Raw genomic sequence first — 22220 nt, forward strand, 5'->3', positions numbered from 1 at the left:
TTTGCTTTCTCAAACCTGTTTCACCATCAAAGAGGAACAGCTGAACAATAGGGCCAAAAGCACTGTATGCATTTAAGAATGCTTCAGAAAATATCCATTAAGTTATTTAGCAACAAGTTTTGTCAGCCTTGAAGATCAGAAATGGCAGTCTTGAAAACACAAACCTCTTCTTGTTTGGATCCCTGTGCTGTGAGTTTGAAGATGTGAAACTGAGAGTGCCGGGTGCGGGACTTGGTTTGACTCCGTCCTCATCATCCCCCCGCAGCTGGGGTGGGGGTGGCGCTCAGAAGTCCAGGTGGTTCCTTACTGGTTCTCCGCTTTCCTAAAGAGGAATGGCTGCTTTTCAGCTGCCTGTGCTATCTCTTGGACAAGACGTTTACACTTGTATTCGGAAGGCTGAAAGATGCTGGTGCACAAAGGAGATTTCCTCTTCTAAGGAACAATCTTTCCCAGTCACCCTTCCCTAACCCCGCCTCGTTCCAGGGACTGGCTGTAGCCAGGATAAGCTGTCTCCTAATAGCAAGCATTATGCTAGAACGCTTTATTGTTTAATAGCATTAAGCTTTATCCGTGTGAATTGGCTCCCAAATGCATATGGCTGCCTAGACCCTTCAGCAGTTATTATGAATAACAGGAGGATAAAGGCAGTTAATTGAGGAGAAATCCCCTCACACAGACAAAGAAGATAGACTTCTGCTAAACTGCCAGCACGCGGAGGGCAATGCACGCTTCCCTAAGGCAAAACTTGACTCTTTTACTCTAGCGCCAAAATAATTCCCAAGAAGCGAAGGGATTTGCGTTAATGTAGCTGAGATTAGAAGCCGGGCTGTCCTTCCCAGACTCCAAATAGAAAAAGAGATCCAGTCTTTAGACTTTGTATTGAATGACTGCTATGTGCTTGGGAGTTAGAAATTTTCCTTGTTAAAAATGAAGTGTACTCCTCGTGGGTCAGCTTCTGAGTTGCTGATGCTCTGCTTGTTGAGTGTGTCAGCTAGGCCCTCAGGTCCACAGAGGAAAACACCTATTCTGGAGCTGTTAAGAAAATGAAAATATGGTCAGGAACTAGGTATGGAGCAGCTGGATGTTCTTCATGTAAATCAATCTTATGTTCTCTAGGTGCAAGGGTTTTTTTCTCAATTACAGGAACTAAAGTAGAACTGGATGTCTACCCCTTAAAACTTATAACCCCTTAAAACTTGCAAGGCACTTACTGCTCCTTCTAAAACAAACGGTGAGCTAAATCTCAGCTCAGCAGAAGTCAGTGAAGACAGGTTTATTGACCTCAGTGGAATCAAGGAAATAGAGCTTCAAAGAGCTTACAGCACAAATTCTTGAAAGGAACTGTTCTGGTTTTTTCATACTAATTTTGGGTGCTCAGCTAACGGTCATCCATATTCAGGTTTTGTTTTTTGAGGTAGAAAATATTTTTGGAGGTATTAGATGTCACCTGATACTCCTATCTATTTCAGCTGGAATGATGGGGTATCTTTTTTCTAAAACAACTTCTAGTAATTAAACACTCCATGCAGTACCTCACCAAAAAGGGATGATTTTTTTTTTTAAATTGTAGGTTAAAACAATTTGGTCAAGACATAGATCATGTCCATGGCTGAAACAAGAATAGAAAATATGTGGAGGTTGTTAGAAAGAAAAAGCTCCTCAAACTTTATCAGCCAAAGGAACAAGATTGTGCTATTATGGCATTTAGATAGAGGAAGTCCAATTTGTACAGGTTTACCCAGGATGCTGCCCCGCAATAGTTTTGAACTCGTTTTCCCAGTTAGGTCTTCCATACAAGGTTTTCTGTTTAAGGCCTGTAATCACATCTTTCTCTTCTTCATGATGCACTGCGAAATGAGTGGCCTGTGGGAAATGAAACACAAAGGAGAGAGTAAAGACAGGGTTAGATACGGCAGCATTATGTCCTGTTAAAAAAAAAAATAATAATGTCAATACACACTGAATTATTTCCATACTGAGAATGTGGAATTTATGGTGTTTAGCAAGGAAAGCTAACATTGGCAAAGTCCTGACTATCAGTGTCTATCTCCCCCTTTTCCCCAGATTGGGCGATCTCAAGAGTTAAAGCTATGAAGCATTGAACACAGCAATTAATTAAGTTTCTTTTGCAATGAACTGGTTTAGTCTAAGAACTGTAAAATAAAGCTGTAAATTAAAACAAAACTTTCCCTTCAGGTACAATAATACAACTCCCTTGACCTTAATGAAGTCCTGCCAGTTTGATCTCTGGAATGTTTGATCCGTACGAGGAGGTCTTGTCCACCTCCCTGCGTAATTTTCACCTAGACCAGCTAAGCTAAATAGAGCCAGGAAGAGGAGGAGATGTGGTTAAAGGCATAAGTTCAGGCCTTGCGGAGTTCTGCAGCATTTTTATATGCGGAAAAGTTACAGGTAGCTTTCTCCCCAAGCAAGAATTGTGTGACTTTTCTTCTTTCCTTCCTGTTTTACCATTGCCTGTGTGATAAATTCCTACCTTACTCCTACCCCTCCCTGTCCGTCTAGCTGAGCCACAGCACTTCAGGAACATGGTGAATTTTGCAACGGTGAGATATAGGTAAAATAAAACATCACTAAAAATAATAGAGTGAGCACCTTTCCTGAGTCAGTCATACATTATCAGGTGGCTGCTCCTTTGTATCCCTACAGTGACCTACATGCATGGGATCAGATAGAGAACTCATGACATGAGTCCTGAAAGAAATATGCTGCCATCGCTCAAATCTCATGCATTAGCTTCTCCAGTCCCAAAAGCTGTTAGAGGTACTTGCATGGTCAGCTGAGGTTGCTGCTGTGAGGAAAGACTGCTTTCCGGAGTGCACAGCCAGAGTAAACCAGAAAGGAAGTCTGAGTGCACATTAGCAGCTGATCCCGTGTAACTTCTGATGGATAATGCCTGTCTGCATTTAAAACCTCTGAGAGCCAGATGGAGGCCCAGGATAAACACCATTTGAACATTTATCAAAACATAACACACTAACATCAACCTCAGTGCATATGGAAGCGATATTTTCCACCGTGTTGTTACCTGAAATTCATCCCAGCCTGTAAGGTAGATGTTATAGCTGAGAAACTCTGCGTTATTCCTCTCCTGCATTTGAGCCTCCAGAGATTGCAAGAGGTCAGCAAACCATTCAAAGGCATGGGTGTCCCTGCAAAGCCAGTAAAAATAGATCTGGAAGAGACAAGAGTGAGCTGTCAGGGGACATAGGCACTTATGGTTTCTGGTTTTACATCTGCTGACAGAATGAGGATTGTAGAGCTCTTGTGGAAATTGCCCTGACCACTTCACTAGGTGGTATCGAAGCTATTCGGGAGTTTTGATGCTAGGAGGGTTGTGAAGCAGAATGAGCGACTGCAAGAACAAGGAAACATCTTTCTCTCTTCCACCAGCGGGTTATGTTTTTAGTTCATGATGTTTGCCCACTTACATCCTTGTAAAACAGTTTATTAGGACATAAATTAATGATGGAGAGGTAGACTCTATCTTCCTGTCTGCTGGTGAGCGAGGTAGATTAAAGCAGGTAACAAAACCAGTTCTGTTCTCTGAATATGACCATGATTGCAGAATGTGACCCTGCACCTCTGCACAGGGAGTTTCCAGGGGCAGGAGGTGAGAGGAGGATGGTAGCAGTGCTCTTGCACTCATGTAAAGTTGCTCTCTCTGTGCTTAGGAAAGGAATGCAATATTTGCACGGGCTGTATTAGTGCCTTGGACTTTGTGTTTCTTACACAGATTGAACAGCATCTCCACTGCAAGTGGAAATCCCCAGGGCCACAGTAAGGATTTGCATGTGTGATTTTGCTCGTAGGCTATTTCTCTTTTCATTATGTTTTTGCTTTTGACCCTCCCGCTTTCCTGCCTACTAGTCTTGTGAGGTAACTGGACTCTTCTTGTAGGACTCATGCATGTCTGGAGCCAGACCAGCTTTGCTGGGCCTGTTTTGATTTGGGCTGTCAGCCCTTGAACAATTACAAGGGTTCTGGGAAAAAGGACAGGCACCTTTTTGAGTTTTAGGTTGGTCGCATCGTGGCAGTATTTGTACCAGACAGACTTGAGTACAGATGCAAAGGGGGTGACCCCTATTCCAGCTCCAACAAGCATAACCGTTTCATAACTGAATACGTCCTCACTTGCTGTTCCGAAGGGGCCGTCCACAGCTATCCTGAAATTGAAAGTACACTTAATACATTAATAGTGAATATTTATTAGCACCATTTAAAATAACAATAAAAAGGTAAGGTATTTGTCTGCTACAACGCGTGTTTGGGTTGGATATTAGTCAGGGGTTGATAGGAGGAAACTGTGAAGAGCCATCTAAGGCCCATATCTATGATGGAAGTAGTTAAGGATTGTGTCACAAGTGCCACCAAACTGGTTGAGCAAAATTTAAACTATCATAGCAAAGGTTGACTTTTCCATGGAGACTCTTTGTACGTACTTGGGCAACTTCCATGCCTCCTGGAATTCTTGCTTATCACATCCGCAGGCGTTGAACAAGCCCTCTGTCCAGTCCCCTACAATACGGACGTGAATGCTGAAGTAATCCTCTTCTGGAGCAGAGGTTAATGTGAATGGATGCCATTCCAGTTTAGACACTGCTGGACATTTGACAAAAATGTATTGCCCGACCTCCATTTTGAAGCCCTTCTTCATCATCTGGAGCTCAATTGTCTTGAAGGGATGAATGACCACCTACAGTGAGAGGGACAAGGGGTAAAAAGGGAAAAGAAAAAGTCTGTCTTCACTGTTCACTGGACGTATCTACATCCTTCATCACTAACATCGTCCTCTGCTATGTGAGCAAGGAAGGAAGGTGAAACTTCATTCCCAGCAGAACAGGGAGTGAGGAACAGGACCTGACAGCCAGATGAAAGACTGCAGAAGATGCTGAATTTTTGGTTGAAGTATTTTTTCACACCATGCTTGCAGTTACTCCAAAAGCGACAGGTCAGACTGGCACATCTTGTAACACATCACCAGATCTATGTATGCACACTGTTAATTCCAGATGCACCTTACACAGTGGCACAGAGCACAGTGTTAATGAATTTGACTGTATATATAGGGGCAAAACCATAGGGCTATCATACAGATAGGGAATTGGATAGATAGTACCATTGGAAACTGGTATTTTCGTGTTACAGCTGGTGGGACCTATAATATGGGCATTTGCATTTTGCCTATCTTTAGCCAAGTATAAACAGAAGCAATATTCTAGAAGCAAGGCTAGTATTTCCGTCACTATGATTTTTTAATCCTAAAGTTGTCTGCCAAGGTTATTTTCAATTTTCAGAAGAGATTTGCAAGAGGGAGAATCAAGTCTCTCTATCTATTAATGTAGGTATTAATAAGAGTCCTTCGGATTGTGGAAGAAATTTTCTGCCAACAGGGAACTAAGCAGACGCCATAGACATATGGTGTAGAAATGGCTCAGAGATATTTTGGTAAAATTACCAAAAAGCACACTAGTATATAGGAGCCTTCCAACATGTCAGCATCGTGCCAGGGCACAGTAGAGACATCTAATGTCATCCCCCAAATCCTCCTATGACTTGAACAGGGTATGTCCACAAGATGCAGCACAGTGCGATGTGAGGAAATTACATTGAGAAAGGCCAGGGTGGTTTTTATACGTTTGAGCTTAGTGCCATGCTAATTTGGCTGTCAAACTTTCAGAACCAGTGTTAATATCTCTGCAACACACCATGGGGAATGGAAGCTCAACATTAGCTTTGGCTGCACAAAATAGGCACCCCCTAATTCTCCTTTTCAGGAGTAATTTGTTCTGCTGAAAAATCAGAATTCCTAAATATCTGGGTAGTTTTGAAAACAAAGATTTGGTATCTTAAATGCTCTTAAGGATGTGGAATTTCTATACTGTGGAATTTTTCACTCAATACAAAGAAAATTAATTTCTCTTTCCTAAGATTCAGCCCTGTGCCTTAACAAACTTCCTCTTCTTGCTCTCTTTTAGAGACAGGCTACATTTATATGTTAGAGGTTGGCATTATTTTTGCATGATAGCAGCCAGAACATTCTGGAGAGGCCTTTCACCGGTAACTTTGTCTGTCATGTAGGAGCCATTGGCTTTGCTGCACCATTTGGAAAAATTGGTAATGTTTTGCCTGGTGTTAAGCGTAGCATCAACACTTACCTTTGTGATAACAACCTTCTGCTGTGACCTCCAAAACCGCACCAACCTCTCACACAGGTACAAAAACATGGGACCTACTACCCACTTCCATGTCTGTAAGCAGAATAAAATGAGAAGTCAGATGATGAAGATGGCAACTTAGATTAAATCGAGTCCTGGAAATGCTATGAGCAGACGTGAAATTCAAGTAATGTAGGTTCTTTATCAACCAGAGTAGAGAACCCTTAAGAGATATGTCACCTTCAAAATTACTTATGGTCAGAGAGGGAATTTCTTTCTCTGTTGAGAGTTGCAGCTGGCTTTTTAGTTGCTACTGGAGTTACAGAAAGGTATTTTCCTATGAGTGATTTTGTCTCTGTCTAAAAATTAAGGTAACTAAGTGAAATGTGGAGTAAAGCTCTGAATGTATTATAGACTCAGGTCTGTATTACTGCAGGAGAAGATTTGCTTTCTGTTAACAGTTCAGTCTGAAATATGAATGAACAACCAGCCTGGTTAGTCAATAAAAGCTGAAGTTTTAATGTCACCTTTCCAGAGGCATTGATTTTCTGTTAATGATCATTATTCCATTAATAATGTGAAACTATTTATTATGTGGATTATAGCACTTTCTAGAAATCCCCACAAGCCACTAAATACATGTTGGGTAAACAGTTTTCAGATGTGATTTGCTCTTTTGCTTTGCCTGTTAATTGTGCTCGTTTTACGGCACACTGGAAATGGGTTGTCTGTCTGTCTGTAGTCCATTTCTGCTTGTAATCCATTGTGTCGGAATCTATAGCTTCATTTAAAGAAAGCTGTCACTGAAGAGTGCTGGGGCTTAAGTAGCTGCTTTTCTACAGCAAATGCATATGTTATTTAACAAAAAGAGTAAACTGTAAACATTTTAAATTGGATTTACACTCAAGACAACTGTTCTTACCATAGGAGGATTCCCTGAAAACTGGGGGATTGGGCAAGCCCCCTTCTTTCCCCAGTGAGTGAAGTTCTTGTAGCAAATCTCTGGATTATGTTCAGCCAGACTCTCAGCTGTCTGCCCCCGTACAATACGCCTGGGAAAAAAAAATCGTTAAGGCAATGAAATGAAAATGAAGGTATCTGTCCCTCATTGTTATTCTATTCATGTACTTCTCTATGTGGAGTTGTGGACTTCTGCAGTGCTACAGCTTTGATACAGCTTTACTGCTCTAATAAACCCACAAAATTGCTATTAAAATGATATAAATGGGGAGGAAGGTTTGTAGGGGAAAATACTGACTACAAGATCAGGCAAGGAACTGAGAGGTGTGTCCATTACCATTTCCAGGAGAGTGGTCACAATAGGAAAGCTTCATTCTTTTCAGAGTTATCCTACCTTTTTCTTCAATAAAAACAAAACCTGGAGTGGGCAGGGTAATCAGTTTCCTAGTGACCAGTACAGAAACTATTTCTGTTGTTTCTCTTAGAAATTGGGAGAGCCCTTTCCAACATACATTCCTCCTTTGACCCTTCCTCTCCCTTTAAAGCTGTGGGGTAGCTGTTCAGTTGGTGTGAATGAACATAGATGGTTCTGACGCAAAGCAGCTATGCCAGCTATACCAGCTTATGTCAGTTGATGATCTGGCCTCTATTTTCTTGCTTGATTAGGGTTTTTCGTTGTTGTTGTTGTTGCTTGTTTTATTATAGAGAAGTCTGACTGCTCCAGTTCAGCTGTATTTCCAGTGGCAGAGCTAGTGCTGAAAGACAGTTTCAGTTCTGAGGGGGGAAGATATATTCTGATCTTGTTCACTATTTCCTACCTCTGACTGGAGTTCTGCCAACCTCAGGGGTGTGTGAGAGACCCCAGAATGATGGTAATTAGTAGGATGAGGGTCCTGGTAGAGAAATTCAGATTAAGATCTGCTGATTTTCCCTGATTCTGATCAGGCTGTTCAGTTTTATGCCAATATGATTCTGTTGATATCTTCTTCCCATGACTTCTCTTTCTGCTTTTCTAGCTCAGTTTCTGTGAACTAGACTATGTTTCTGATGTTTCAAAAAAACGTGGTATCGAAGTCATATGTATGCCTAGCTTTAAGTGACAGATTTATCAGAGGATTATTAGAAAGCCTGTGCACAATCTTGAAAGTTAAAAGATTGCACTGCTCATAAATATTACTAATGAACCTCTTCCTCATTAGAGGTTTGATTAACATCCTGCCTGAAAAATAAAGGGAAGGAATGACACTGTCCCAGGAGCATCACGAGTTGCAATTTGCAGGAACATCATCAAAGTTGCAGTTTACTTCCCCACTAGTGACAACGGGTTCAGCTGAGCCGCCCTCTGGGGTGAGTTACGGGAACAGGAGGAGCCCGGTTCCTGCCACTCCTCACCCCATTGCTTAAGGGAAAGCGGGCATGGGGGTTTTTGCTTTGCCCTACGCTCCATTCAAGGTTTGACAATGCTAGTACCCTGTACAAGAGAAAGAAAAGACTTATTTTCCCTTATTACCCAGTGTAGATGCTCTTCCAGTACTGTAATTAAGCTTTCAGTAGTATAGCCTTCTAATTACTTCTTTTTCGGCTGAAAGTTTTGCTTTAGCTTCCAAGGCGGGGTGATCGGAATCTCTGTACTCTCTCCTCTTTACATCTACTATGATGGGAAGTTTGGGACATTTGTCTGTGGCACATAGCTCATGCACAAAAAACATCAGTGCTACAAAAGTGCTGTAACAGCTTGCAACAGACAAGAATCTGCCCCTTCAATTCTATTAATTATCTTTGGTTCAGTTTTCTGTATATACATATATGTATGTATGTCTATATATGCATGTATGACACACAGCCTTCTGTCTCCTGAGATAAACTGACATCTCTGCCTCTCTTTAACATGCTACTTTGAGACTGTCAGATAATACTTATTCCATAACATAAATCTTTGTACACCTAAGATGCCTTCCTTGAGTGTAAAAAGCCCATCCAATATTTTTTAGTGTATTAGTATTTTCTCTAAACTCAAAATGTCATTCTTGCCTAAGGCCAAATAAGTGAGGCCACTGAGTTCACAGCCAGAAAGCATCCTTCCCTCTAGAGATAATAATATTCCTGTGTTTATCTGCTTCCAAAGGATAGCTGAACTTCTCTGACAACCACGTTCAAGCCCACTGCTGCCCAAACTCTTGTCTTTTCAGTACAGTGCAATTAAAATGGTGGAAGTATACTGAACATCCAAGTAAATAAAAAGCAACTTTTATGAAATATATGCTCCTCACTGACCTCTAGAAAGAGCAACACTTGCTTTCTGATAGCATTGTGTAGTAACTACTCACAGGTTTGGACATTTTGTCGGTAACTATAACAATATTTGCTGCAGGAATCATGAACCACTTGTTCTTTTCCTTCAACAGGTTTTGCTCAAACCTTCTTCTTGTTTTGGAAGTTGGAATGGACAAATATGCTAGTGGCAATTCTCATCTGCCTTCTATTTTTGTTCTTCCTGTTGTACTCTCATTTCTGTCTTTTTTCTGGCACTACTGGACTGAGGGGAAGTGTTTTTGAATAGTCATTTTTGCTGGGCATTTTTAAAACATACTTTCTAGTGCACCTAGAATTTCCTTTAAAGTGGACAATATAGTATAACTATGAACTATGAAATGTGGCTTGAATACTTTAGCCTTTTTTTTTTCTTTATGTATCAGTTCTGTGGTTTTATAAAATTGAACTAAAGTTCATTTTTCTTAGTACTAAAATTGTGTTTGCATGGTGCTAAAATTGTTTCATTAGGATTTTCAGCTGTTTCAGAAGAAGGTATGGAATGAGCCAACAGTGGAAAAAGATGTTTGGCATTTGGAAGTTACAAAAACTTACAGTTGCCTATATTTGAGCTGCAACAGCTAAAAATCTATTCTGAAATGCTGCTGATATTAAAAGTTCATCCAAGTCTGAAAAATAAATCTGTGTTATTATAGTTTTCATTTACCCAACAAAATAATTTTTATGCTGAGGTCTCCTTACATGCACGTGTGTGATGCAATTCCCTTTAGGAGAGAAAGATAAATTAACAATTAGAAACAGGAACCTTGGAAAAGAGCTTTCCAATAAAAATATCAGAAGTTGTTGAGTATCAGTGAGCTTAAGTATGCCAGAGTCTCATAAAGCCTCATGCATGTGGATAGCTTGTTGCATGTATCAGTGAGAGCCTCTTGGCTCTCAGAGCCTGCATTGGCCCATCGTTACCTTCAAAAAGAACTGCTGCTTAGTGACTTAAGTCCCTATACTTATGTGTGTAGAGGGCTTTACATTAAGATACAGTAGTTATCACGTATTGTGTGATAAGTGCAAATACTCACCCAGCACCATGGATGACAAGGCCAATAAAGAAGATGACAAAGAGATGGTGGGTGTACCAAAATACTTCGAAATACGACCTTCGGATGGTTTTGGTGGATGACGTGATGATTAGTATGAGGGCCAGCGTGATGATAACGCCAGTGAGACCAGCCAAGTACGTGAAAGCCACATATAGGCCCCCCACAGGATTCTGTGAAATAATTGCACACGTTGGTCTAAGGAAGGGGTTGCATCAAAGCAGAGCCAGCTGAACCCTCAGTCTGTCTCACTCGCCAAATCCTTTACCCTGTTGTAAGTCTTTAAGTCACCCTCTGTGAATTTGTATGCCAACAATGCCAAAATCCCGCTCCATTTTTGTTGCACTGCAGATTTACCTTTACTAAAGTAAGTGGAGGTAGAGAGAAGAGGTTTCCCACCGATTCGCACACCGAACATCGTTTCTTACTCTGCCACTGCTCAGCAGCACGGGCTTGGGAAGGTGAACTCGTTTGCACAGCTCTGTTGTTAAGAGCTGGAGTCCTACATGCATATTTAGGGAGCTAAATGAAAGCTCTCCTTTTCAGTGGCGTTGTGCAGCTGTGGATCTCGTAACTCATTCAGAGATTGGATGCTCGGTGCTTCTGAGGAATGGGGAAGGTCCTTATTTTGGGGTTTTTTAACCAGGGCTTAAGCAGCCCAAGTTCAAAACTTTTGCCTTGATTTCTGTGTGCCTTTCTGTGTGCCATGTCTACCTTAGTCAGAAGACTGCTATACAGGGTATTTGTTTTTACATAATGTTTTAAAACTACTTTGAAATCCTTGGGTGAAAAAGTTTAAAGTACTCCCCAAATTCAGCAACAATATTAGTGACAAATACAGAAGAAGGAATTATACAAGATTTTGCTGCAAAATGGCCCAAGCCCAGATTGTGCACACCAGAAATAGGCACTCTACTCAAATAGTCTTCTATGATCATCTAAACAAATGTAATAATGACTCTTCACAGCCTGATGTCACCTACCCCGATAGTGTTTCTAAAAAAGTTGATATAGCTTTCATTTGGGTTATCACCAAGGCTAGAAAGCACAGCTGCCAGAGTTCCCTTCTCTTCAACACGGGCTTGCACGCTCCACTCTACGTTGAATAAGTGTGCGATGGTGTGAATTGCTAGGAGTGACAGGAAAGAAAGAATCAGGGGTAAGCACAAGACAAGTACTCGGTGGTTTTGGGTAACATTTGAAACTCTGTAACATTTGTCAACGGCAGCTTAAGACCTTTGCCACTTTCACCCTCTTCATCACAATTTCAGGTCACTGACGTGCTTTACTATTAAAGCTTTACCCTCTGAAGTTTACATCTTTTTGGGCGGGGGAAGGAAAGAAGTAAAGGGACGTTTCCAGCACGTCTTTGTTCAACAAAGGCTTTCAACAATTCAAGTAATAGTACCCTAATACATGGGAAACTGAAGCATGGGATGGCTTAAATTATTTGTCAGGATCATCCAGGATTTCTGTAGAAGAGCCAAGAAGTGAATCTGGATGGATCTCTTTGGTGTCACATTTGCTAGTGCTGCTTTGTTTGGCTGTATTGCTAATAATCACTAATAATGTCCTTGCTGGACGTGTCCATAAACCTAGTACAGCTGAGGTGTTTCACACTACTTCCACTACATTATTGCAGGGGTAAGCCGTACAATGCTTTTCAAAATTTTTCCCCTTTTGTATCACCAGATACTTATTCACCTCCAAGACAGGGCCTGATGGGTACAGATCTAACACCCCCAAACCATCCACCTCTGCTGCAGACCTCCTCTGTGGCCTTATGTTAACTGCATCGCCCTGCTCCTTTTCTATGAAGTGGTGGTGAGATTTCAGCCACAGCTCAGAAGGGGAACCTGCTCAGCTCAAGTAATCTACTGATAAGAACACTGTTCTAGGGTATATGATTTGTAAAGTACTTGCATTGAGAAGTGACAAATTTAATTAAAAAAAAAAGACAGAAAACGCTTAGTTTAGGAAATGAGGGATAAAACATGAAAACATTTCCATGGCCTGCCCAAGCTTTTTATACCCTTTTCTTTCATCATTTCTATTATTTGTTTCAGACATGCCAGCTAAGAAATGTCTAAACAAGAATTAAAGCCACGGTGTCTGGTTCTCAGGGCATTGCTAAACACCCTTCATTAACCAGTGTCATAAATGGTGCCGATGTTTCAAGAGAAAAGTATTCTTTCTTATTTATCTTTTGCTCTCTGCCAGTTGCAGAATAATATTTGGAAACTGATTTAAGCCTTGGCACACGCTGACTCCTTTAGGTTAATGAAATCAGGTCTCTGCCCATATCCTTAAGAACTTGAATCCCACCTGGATTCTGTGTAAAATGCATGAGAAAGCAATAAACAGAGAAACATTTGAGCACTAACCAGTATGAAGGGCGATCATCCATGCCACCATTTTGTGAAAGGTGAGGTTCCTGTCCAGCTGTCGTCTGACACGGGTAGAACAGCACTTTGGGTTTGAAGAAAAAAAGTATTTGAAGACTATTTGTGATGTCTATGCATACTTACATAAATGCAGGGACAAAACCAGAGGCCCTGAGCACAACTATTGGTGGCATTGCTAGTAAAAATCTAGAATTCCTAAATATAGACAAAGATTTTTCCCCCCATACTTCAGAGTACGGGAATAACAGATTATGCTTTAATAAAAAGTTGAAACAAAGTATCTGATAATGAGAAAAAAACCTTAACATCCAGTATGACAAAAGCATATCTTTTATCTGTGTTAAATTACACATTATAAACAGAAGGAGGGATCAAAGGCTGCCATGGCAGGGTGACTGCTTTTTGTAGAGTCTCAAGTTGCCACCTAGCATCAGGATCCTGTTGTGGTTCACACTGTAGAAATGGACTTTAAAGTTTGGGTATAACTATCTCAGGGAGCTCCCCCCCCAAATGTGCTAGTCACTTATGGTTGGTAATATGAAGTGATTCCTTCTCCAAAATACTGGGTGTACTTGCCGGGCATTCACTTACAACTTTTTGCCGGAGTTACCCAAATAGAAACAGAAAGAAAAAATCTCTGCTGATACAAACTGAAGAAGTTGGTTCTTAAGAAAAACAGAATGATGTTTTCATTAAGAATGATGACGGGTTCCTAACAGGCCCCATCTAAATTGTGCTGTAGTGGGAGTTTTCCTGTAATTTTAAGTGCCTGTAAAGCTAGCATTTGCTGTCTCCACACAACAGAAAGCATGATTATCCTGTATTGGATACAGGACACAGCTGACTGGCAAAGGAAGAAAACACTATGCAAACTAACACAAACATTTCCTCACAAGAACCATGTAGACGTTTCCCACAAAAAATTAAGAGAGACCAAAACATTCTCCCAAGTGTTTGCTGGACTTAAACTTTGTAGATGGCAGGGTAAGGTAATGTATCTTCCTGGCTAATAGGGTGGAGCTGATCATCCCAACCATCCAGGAGTGAAACAGAAGAAGGGATGATGAAACAGCAGAACAATTTAATTTCTGATTTGTTCTTTACTTAGTGGAGATACACCAGCAGTGGCCTTACTCTTCCATACCAGTCCATTTCTAAATATCCCATGAGTATTAACTGTACAGATAAATAGATGAGCAGGAAACAGTTCTTTCCTTTGGTTATTGTCCAGCTGTGACATTGATTAAAGGGCAAACTCTAACACTCTGGGGCTATTGCAATGACTTCAGTAGACTATAACAGCAGCCAGGAGAAATTTGGCCTTCTCTGTGTCATGTATCTTGAGACACAATTAAAAAGATTGTATAATAAACTGTGGCATAGTGAGGAATTGCCAACTGTGCTCGACTGCCTTGCAAAAACCACTTGATCTTTCTGTTTAAGAAGCAGAAGGCCGAGCAACGGCAAAACGCTGTAGCTAGGTTCAGTAGTGAAGCTCATTAACAACAGTGATGAATACAGCAATAAAGGGCATGCAAAGACAACACAGCTGGTCTTTCAGTTAATAACAAGTGACTTTGTAGCGTATGATTTCTGGGTGACAGGATGTAAAGGGCAAGAGTTTCCCGCACATTCCTACTGAACAGTGGGTTTGAACAATTCTCCCCTCTCCTTAACCCCAATGACATTGCTGTTGGAAAGGTCACTACCCTTCCAATAAGTTATCTGACATTTAAAAATCCTGATTTTTCTTAAGAGAGCCTCACAGGTGTTACTTGCAGAGCTTAGCTAATTAAAGACAACAGCAGAACAAGCATAATGGCAGTACCCCTGCACTAAGGCCGCCACAGTCCCGGCGCTACCACTGGCACACTGGGCTGTACGTGCTTTGCTTAAGATACAAAACTACCTCCTTCCTGAGGTATAGCTTTATTGCAAAAAGCAGCTGAAGTTAAACAAACACCAACTGTCTAACAGTCCTATTTTATGCCCCTCCCTCCCCCCCTTGCTTATCCTCAAGCCCTTTGCTTCTTCGTACAGCCTAGCGCTATCAGGGCTGAAGGCAGCGGGCTGCAGGCCGGCGGCAGAAGTGGAGCTGTCGCTCTCTGCGTGAGTGACTCTACCACAGTGCCCGAGGCAGAAGGACTTTGTAGCTTGAATACTGAGATAAGAGGGACAGCTTCATCGAGATCCTAGTTAGAAAAGTTAAGCTATAGATGTTAGGAGATGAGCAATTCAGAACAAGTAGCATAAAGTCCCAGCTGGAGTACGATTCTCAACCCTTGGAATCAGTTTTTAGCCTTCCAGTAACGTCTCCAGAAGTGTCTTCAGCTCTTTCATTGCTTTGACCTCAGAAGACCTCTGCCCAACTGCTTTCAGCTGGACCCCCGTGGAATGTATTTCAGACCTCACGAAGGCCTTGTATGACCGAGAGCTCATCAATATTTTCCAGTTGCATTCATCCAATAGCAACATTAATTCTTACTAAATTTGTGTTCATTATTGACTTCTGCAGCCTGGGGACTCAGCTTTGAATTTTGGCAGGTACTGGGTGATCTTTCTCAGGGCAGGGGAAGAACAACTTTAACCCTACAGTTTTATTTACTATTCTTTTTCCTTTTACGTACGTGGGGGGTACGGCTGTCTGCTTTTGTAGCATCCCAGAATCTGAAGGGGTACAGCACAAAACTGAAAGCCTGATCTGTGTAGTTCCAACTTTGTATTTCTAAGGGTTATGCCTTAAACAGGTGATTCAGGAGCTTAATGTAGCAGACATCTCATTTGTGTGTGACAATCAGCCACACTGATTATCAGATGGATGTACAGCCTGGGTTGTCTCTGATTATTTTCTTATTACTTTGTATCCCTCTCTCTTTCCCCATGAAGGACTCTTGAAACACTGCATCTGTTTTATTGCTTCCTCTTTTGCTCTGCTCTTTCAGCCCCCGCAGGCTGTCTCATTTGCATGAAAGAATTTATGCTAGATTTACAGATGAAAACCAACTTCTGTGAACTGGTATTGTTGACCATGTGTATATTAAAGAGGCTAAAAAAAAAGGAGAACTATTTGGAAGGACGGTTCATGAGCTTGAGAAGAATATTGCTTTTTCACTGCCCCATGGCATGCATTGTCTGCATTATTTCTGCTGTGACAGCCAGAGATCTAGATTTCAGCAGTGTGATACAGTCAGTGCTATCATAGGAAGCCTCTCCAGATGTCACCTAGACTCAGTTGTCCTTTTCGAGGTGGTGGTTCCTCAGTGCTGTATATAACATTTGCATTTGGGAGGTAGAAATGGTCAAAAGGCCTGCGAACTATTTTATCCTGAGATGGAAATGCAACTCGGAGAAGAAAGAATGTAATTTATGACCCAGCTGGAAAAAGTCCCATTCTGAAAGTCTGTGAAAGACTACATTTACTTTAAGAACTGAACATGCAAAGACAGAAGCCATGGGGTAATATCTTCTGCTACAAAAGGGTGTTGTATCAGTGACAAACAAGGCAAATGTGCGTAAGCACCACCTATGGCTGCTGCCAGCCAGAAAAGGGACTTTGCATCCAGGGCAGCACGATGCCCAGGAGGCAAGAAAAAAGGGAAGACTCAATGGAGGCTAATTCAAGGCTAAACCTCTCAACAGAGCTCTAGATACACCATTGGCAATAGGCCTCAGTCTTGCTCATAGCAAAACTCCAGGCTTAGCTACTTCTTAAAAGAGGACATCCCCAAAGTACAGTATATTTGGGGAACTTGGATGAAATTGCTTGGTATATTTGCAAGGCTGCTTGGGTTATTATCTTTCATAATTTTGAAATTCTTTCTTCATCTTACCGCACTTGATCCTCTGAGGAAGGAGAGCAAGTTTCGACATACTGGCAGCAGGATCAGCATGCAGTTGAAATTCAGACAAGCTGCAGGGGCCCTTGCCAGAGCCAAAGCACGCTGTAATTGGAGAGATGCCATTATTAAATGAATTACCTACGACATTATCTGGGACATGGATAGGCACCTAGATTTCATTCATGTATTACATCACAACTTTCCTTGAGTGTGAGATCTAGAGTTAATTAACAACGTTTACATTTTAGAGTAGTCATGCTCTGGACAAGTCAGAGGCACGTATGCAGACAGAATACGTTCCTCCAGATAGACACCTTCTGTTTCCAGTTTTGACCCTGTCATGTCTGAAAATCAATGGCCAAGCACAGATGCAAGTCTAAGCCATTAGTCGAGTTTTTTGTCCCAAGGCTATAAAGTCTCACTGCTGTGGTTTCAGTTGGCTGGGGGGTTATGGTAGACAGAAGGACAGCTTATGAGGGAAGTGGCTTTATGTTCTCTGTGGTCAGTAAAGGCAGTCTAGGGAAATTTATTGCCTCATCTTTTAGGAATATGTTCCCTTAACATTGCTCTTCACATCCTGAATGATTTCAGATTTTGACAGACTGTTTGAAAGGAGGGAATAATGACCGTATTAATCCAAACACACTGAAGGGAAGGAAAAGATAATGTTTGCTCTCCTTGCATTGACTGGGACCCTTTCAGGTTTCAAATCACAGTAACTGACTTCGGGTTACATTGAGATCTAGTTATCCAAGCACAGGTCTCTGTGACTTCAAAGGCAACTGCACCATGACTGCAAAGGACAGAATTTGATCCATAGATCTGAAGCCGTGTGCAGAACAGGATTTCATGCTTTGTTGGATTAAACCATAGCTTTGCAAGCCTTTTACAAAGTGCCATGTTCTATAATTTGAAGCTTAGACTGATTTTTATGTCTGTGATCAGGCTTTTAAAATATGTGAACAATTGAATTTTCTCTGTCAATTGGTCATGACCCGTGGTAGCTTTGGAACCAAGTTTGTGGTAGGACACATAATGCTGCATTAACCAGTTGGGTTATATTGAATAGCCCAGGGTCCAGGATCACTTCACTACTTGACTACTATTCACACGCTTGATGAATGTATGGATGATTGCTTTTCAGAGCTAATAGCTTTGTAAACTTTTAATGCTATGAAAAATAATTGCATGGGGAAATGATTGCACAATATTTCAATGGCAATATTTTATTCATTTTTTGGTTAATAAAGCAGCCAAAATGCACGTTCACTTTAATTACCAGGAGCATAATAGTTACCTGAAAACATCTTTAGAATGGGATCTCTCTATTTTGCTTACCAGCTTTCTATTCAGAACCACTGGACAACTGTCTGCATTCAGTTATCTGTTTGCACATGACTTTTAAACCTGACGTGAACCTGCTGCTCCAGCCACTTGATCCTGTTTCAATCAAATAAAACTAGGGAAAAAATGCTATGATGTGCTCAGTCTATGCCAAGATAATACATGTTTTGTACTTACCCCAAGGAGTACTCTGGTGTAGAAGAATTTTGGTGGGATATCATATGCAAGATAGTACCACCAAAAGAGGAAGACATTTAACCCCAGCCACACAATCTGAAAGAGAAATGATCAGGAAACTTTACAGTTTGTTGTTAGAGATCACACCTCTGAATTTACCCAGTTCAGATAATGGTCAATTAGTTCATTGTGCTCCTATTTGCACAGGGAGGCATACTGCAGGGTATGAAGGGTTCAAATTTTTCTCGTGGAAATGGGCTCTGATGTGTGCACACAGGAGTACAGGAGTGGCAGTAAACCAAAATACAGCAATTGGTTGCTGAAACTTTTGCATAGCTCAAAGGATTTAGACGTGTACATGTGGCGCTTAGGCACATGGTTTAGTGGTGGACTTGGCAGTGTTAGGTTTACAGTTGGACTCGATGATCTTAAAGGCCTTTTCCAACCAAAATGATTCTATGATTCTATGATTATATAAGGACCGTCATATTACAGGTGTTTAGCTAAGTCTGCGAGTCTCCAAACATCATTAAAGATTAGGGCCTCTTCCCAATGGCGGTTCCTCAGACATATTAACCTATGTAAGTGGAAGATTTAGGAGCCACGCCAAAGGACAAAGCAGCTTGAGATCTCAATATAGATGGCCTCAATTACATCTAAAGCCTAATGTTTTCTATTGAGTAGGAGGCTCTGAAGGTCTGAGATCAGCCAGCAGGAAATATTCAACACAGCCACTTTTGTAGCGTTTAGACTTCCCAAAACTGGGCTTCTTCGTAGCTGTACTGCAGTATTCTCTCACACTTGCATATCCTACTGTGCAGGTTTCTTTAGGGAAAGAGGAAAGAGAAGTTATTAGCCTTTCTCAAATCTATCTAAGGCAGTTACAAGCCTGTCCGGCCACAGAGATCATAGTGAACCTGGCCATTTGCCCTTCTGCAGCTGGTTGGCTGATTTCACGTCCCATAGTGAAACCAATCTGTATCAGTGCACCCTCAGTCTAAGTAGATTTACTAGGTGGTGCATGAAAACAGAGGAGAGAAAGTCTGAGAACCGGGAGAAAACCCAGTTCTATCTAAGGCAGTTACAAGCCTGTCCGGCCACAGAGATCATAGTGAACCTGGCCATTTGCCCTTCTGCAGCTGGTTGGCTGATTTCACGTCCCATAGTGAAACCAATCTGTATCAGTGCACCCTCAGTCTAAGTAGATTTACTAGGTGGTGCATGAAAACAGAGGAGAGAAAGTCTGAGAACCGGGAGAAAACCCAGTCTCTGGTTATAAGTTAAGGATGCCAGAAACTGTGACATTACAGTCCCTCACCCCTCCTAACCCATACGTTTTGCTAGTTCTTTGGCCCAGCTGACACTGTAAAAAACTTGGGATTAGTTTAGATCTTGAAAATGTTTTACCCTTGTGGCATAAATACAGGAAATGAAGGGATTTCCATCAGGGTAAGGCAGTATATGGGAAATCCCCAAAACCTCCTTAAAAAACTAAGCTCATCTCAGGATTAAATGCTTAGGATATGCATTTAAAGCGAGAGTGTGCCACTCCCGTGTATGGTAGCCTGACAGCATGCCCAGAAGACTAAGAAGTTTGGCATGATTCTTGATGGTCTCTCACAGTTCTTCCTGGTTTTGACCCATATGGAACACGGACCCTTTGAAAAACACTGTGACACCCTCTGGCAACTTGGGTTGAGTTGCAGCCATCCGTGCTCTTTAACTAGGGCCAGTGAAGGCAGCGTTGGCTGGGGCTCAGGCTGCCATTTCTGTTTTGTTGGGGTAAATCAATAGAAATTATGGCTGTCCTGTTTCTATCAAGCACTGGATAACCCCGTACTTAGCGTGCAGTAAAGCTGTACAGGACAATGCAGAACACTTTGCTAAGGCTTCCAGTGAACTGTCCTTTTAGCTGGTTTCTTTGTCAGTGACTTCTTTAGTTTCCTTCCCTATTAGCTGACCTTCTTATAGCTTTGACACTCTAAAACCAAATTCCGTATGTGAACAAAATAAGGGCCTCTTACTTAATTCTTTCAATATTTCAGTACTGGTGGAAAAAAATATGCCAGAATTCACCTCTTGGCAGTTTCAACTTCCTCAATTCACTGAAGGTGACAGCAAACACAGTTACTCCTTTTCAAAGCACTGAAGTGCCAGGGTTATGTTCCTAAACTAGAGCTACACATCTACAACGTAAAGGTAATATGTAAGTATTGATTGTTCGTAGCAGTAGAAATACCTTTCTGAATAAAGATGTTCACAGTTCAGTCACCACAAATATAGAAGTTCTATGTCTTCTTTTTCTTCTTCTCAGTACTTACTTACACATACTAACCACGCCTGGCAACAATCGTATTACATTTTGGTGTTGTATATGGTTTTATTTATATATCTATATAAAATCGTATACCTATAGCTCTTGTATCACACCGTGAAGTGAAAAAAAGAAAGCACTGAAATACTAACTTCTGCCTAAGTTTTCTCCAAGGAGGACTGCCCTGCCTTACTCTTTAGTACTTTTAAACGTGACTGGGATTTTCAGTACTTTTTAAAAATCTTGCTCAGAATGAATGTAACCTACTTTCACAGCTATTCTATGCAAGTTGTCTACAAACTCAGTTCAAATACTAGTTGTCTTAATGAAAGATTCATGAGTCTCTGCTCTAAATTCCAGAATCTGACTCTAATACAAATTTTATACCATCTAGACACTGTGCTTTCAGTTACACCCACTTTTGTTTATAAAAGTGCAAGAAAGACTTCTTGTAATAGCTTTCTGTGTTGAAGCGCACATGGTTAAGTGAGAGGTAATGTTATTTGTTTTCTTTAAGTCACTATTGCATCCAAAAACCTCAGATACTTAAATGTTTCTAACAAAGCAAATGAAAGTTAATGCACAATCATTTCTCAGTTGACAATGAAGCCTACAGCAATCGAGATACCAGACAGAGCTCCTTAAAAATTATTCTCTTGAAGCATTTCACTGCACTTGCTGCCCAAGTTTCTGAATAACCAGATGCATCCTTCACTGGCACAGTGAGATCTGCTTAGTACAACTTTCTGTAGAACTTTTTACTAAACACAAACCACAATAAAAATTGTACTTACAACGACGAAGATGGACGGTCCTTCATTCTCCACCCAGTTACCCATGATTGCCTGAGACGAGCGTGCACAACGGCCCCGTTCTTTCTGGGACAGCGTCTATGCCTGCTCTCATACGGAAGTGAGAGCAGAAGCTTGCAGCAACCTGTTTCCTTTCTCATTCATTTAGGAAATAAGTTAACCATTGAATCATGTCCATAGTTCTGTTTCAAACATGTTTCTACCATCTTTACATGTAACTTTTCATAATTCAAGTATATATAAACTGTTGAAATAGACTATTGTTTCCTCGTGATACAGAGGATAAAATAAATCACTGGTCAGGTTTTCGGCTAAAAAATGTATTGCCACTTTATATAACTCTCAATGCTGAAATGTAATCCAGAATGCACAGAAGAGTTCTCTCTTCCCAGCCTTGTCTTTTTTTATTACCTCAGGTCTGAGTTGCTGGTCCTGCTGATCCTCTTTGATAAATAACCACTAGAATTATTTCTCTTCCAGTAATTCAATGTCCACAGGAGCTTCCAAACGTAATCTAACATTCCTCTTGTCTGGTACATTCAAGCCTTGCTACTCCCTCTCTGCTCGGGCCAAAACTGAGGTCATGTGTCACTAGACAGGCTATTTTTCATATTTTGCACTCTTGCAGAGTCCCCACTTCCAGGAACCATGTCACTATATAAGAAAAAAATTAGAGTAAGTATTTTGCTTTTGTGATTAGAGAGAAAAATACGGGAAATTGCCCAAATGTATTTTAGAGCTTACAAGCCAGAGGATATTTATCCCGAGGATATTTATCCCAAGTATATTTGTTTAAAAAAAAAGAATAAGGGAGTTTAATGATTTCTG

General features: G+C 41.1%; 1 protein-coding gene across 1 annotated transcript; it reads right to left on the reverse strand.

Annotated features, from left to right (window-relative positions):
* Nucleotides 1-723: 723 nt before the first annotated feature.
* On the reverse strand, nt 724-21445 carry LOC104077856 (cytochrome b-245 heavy chain). The gene is made up of 13 exons (XM_009579254.1): nt 21375-21445; nt 18267-18362; nt 16737-16847; nt 12886-12970; nt 11485-11630; nt 10484-10674; nt 7099-7228; nt 6177-6269; nt 4461-4714; nt 4022-4184; nt 3047-3193; nt 1739-1863; nt 724-1032 (listed from the first exon to the last, which is right to left on the reverse strand). The coding sequence occupies exons 1-13, from the start codon at nt 21417-21419 to the stop codon at nt 906-908; spliced, it is 1713 nt and encodes a 570-aa protein (XP_009577549.1). The 5' UTR covers nt 21420-21445; the 3' UTR covers nt 724-905.
* Nucleotides 21446-22220: the final 775 nt, after the last annotated feature.

The sequence above is a fragment of the Fulmarus glacialis genome, unplaced genomic scaffold, assembly GCF_000690835.1.
Source record: "Fulmarus glacialis isolate BGI_N327 unplaced genomic scaffold, ASM69083v1 scaffold14186, whole genome shotgun sequence".
NCBI classification, from domain to species: Eukaryota; Metazoa; Chordata; class Aves; order Procellariiformes; family Procellariidae; genus Fulmarus; species Fulmarus glacialis.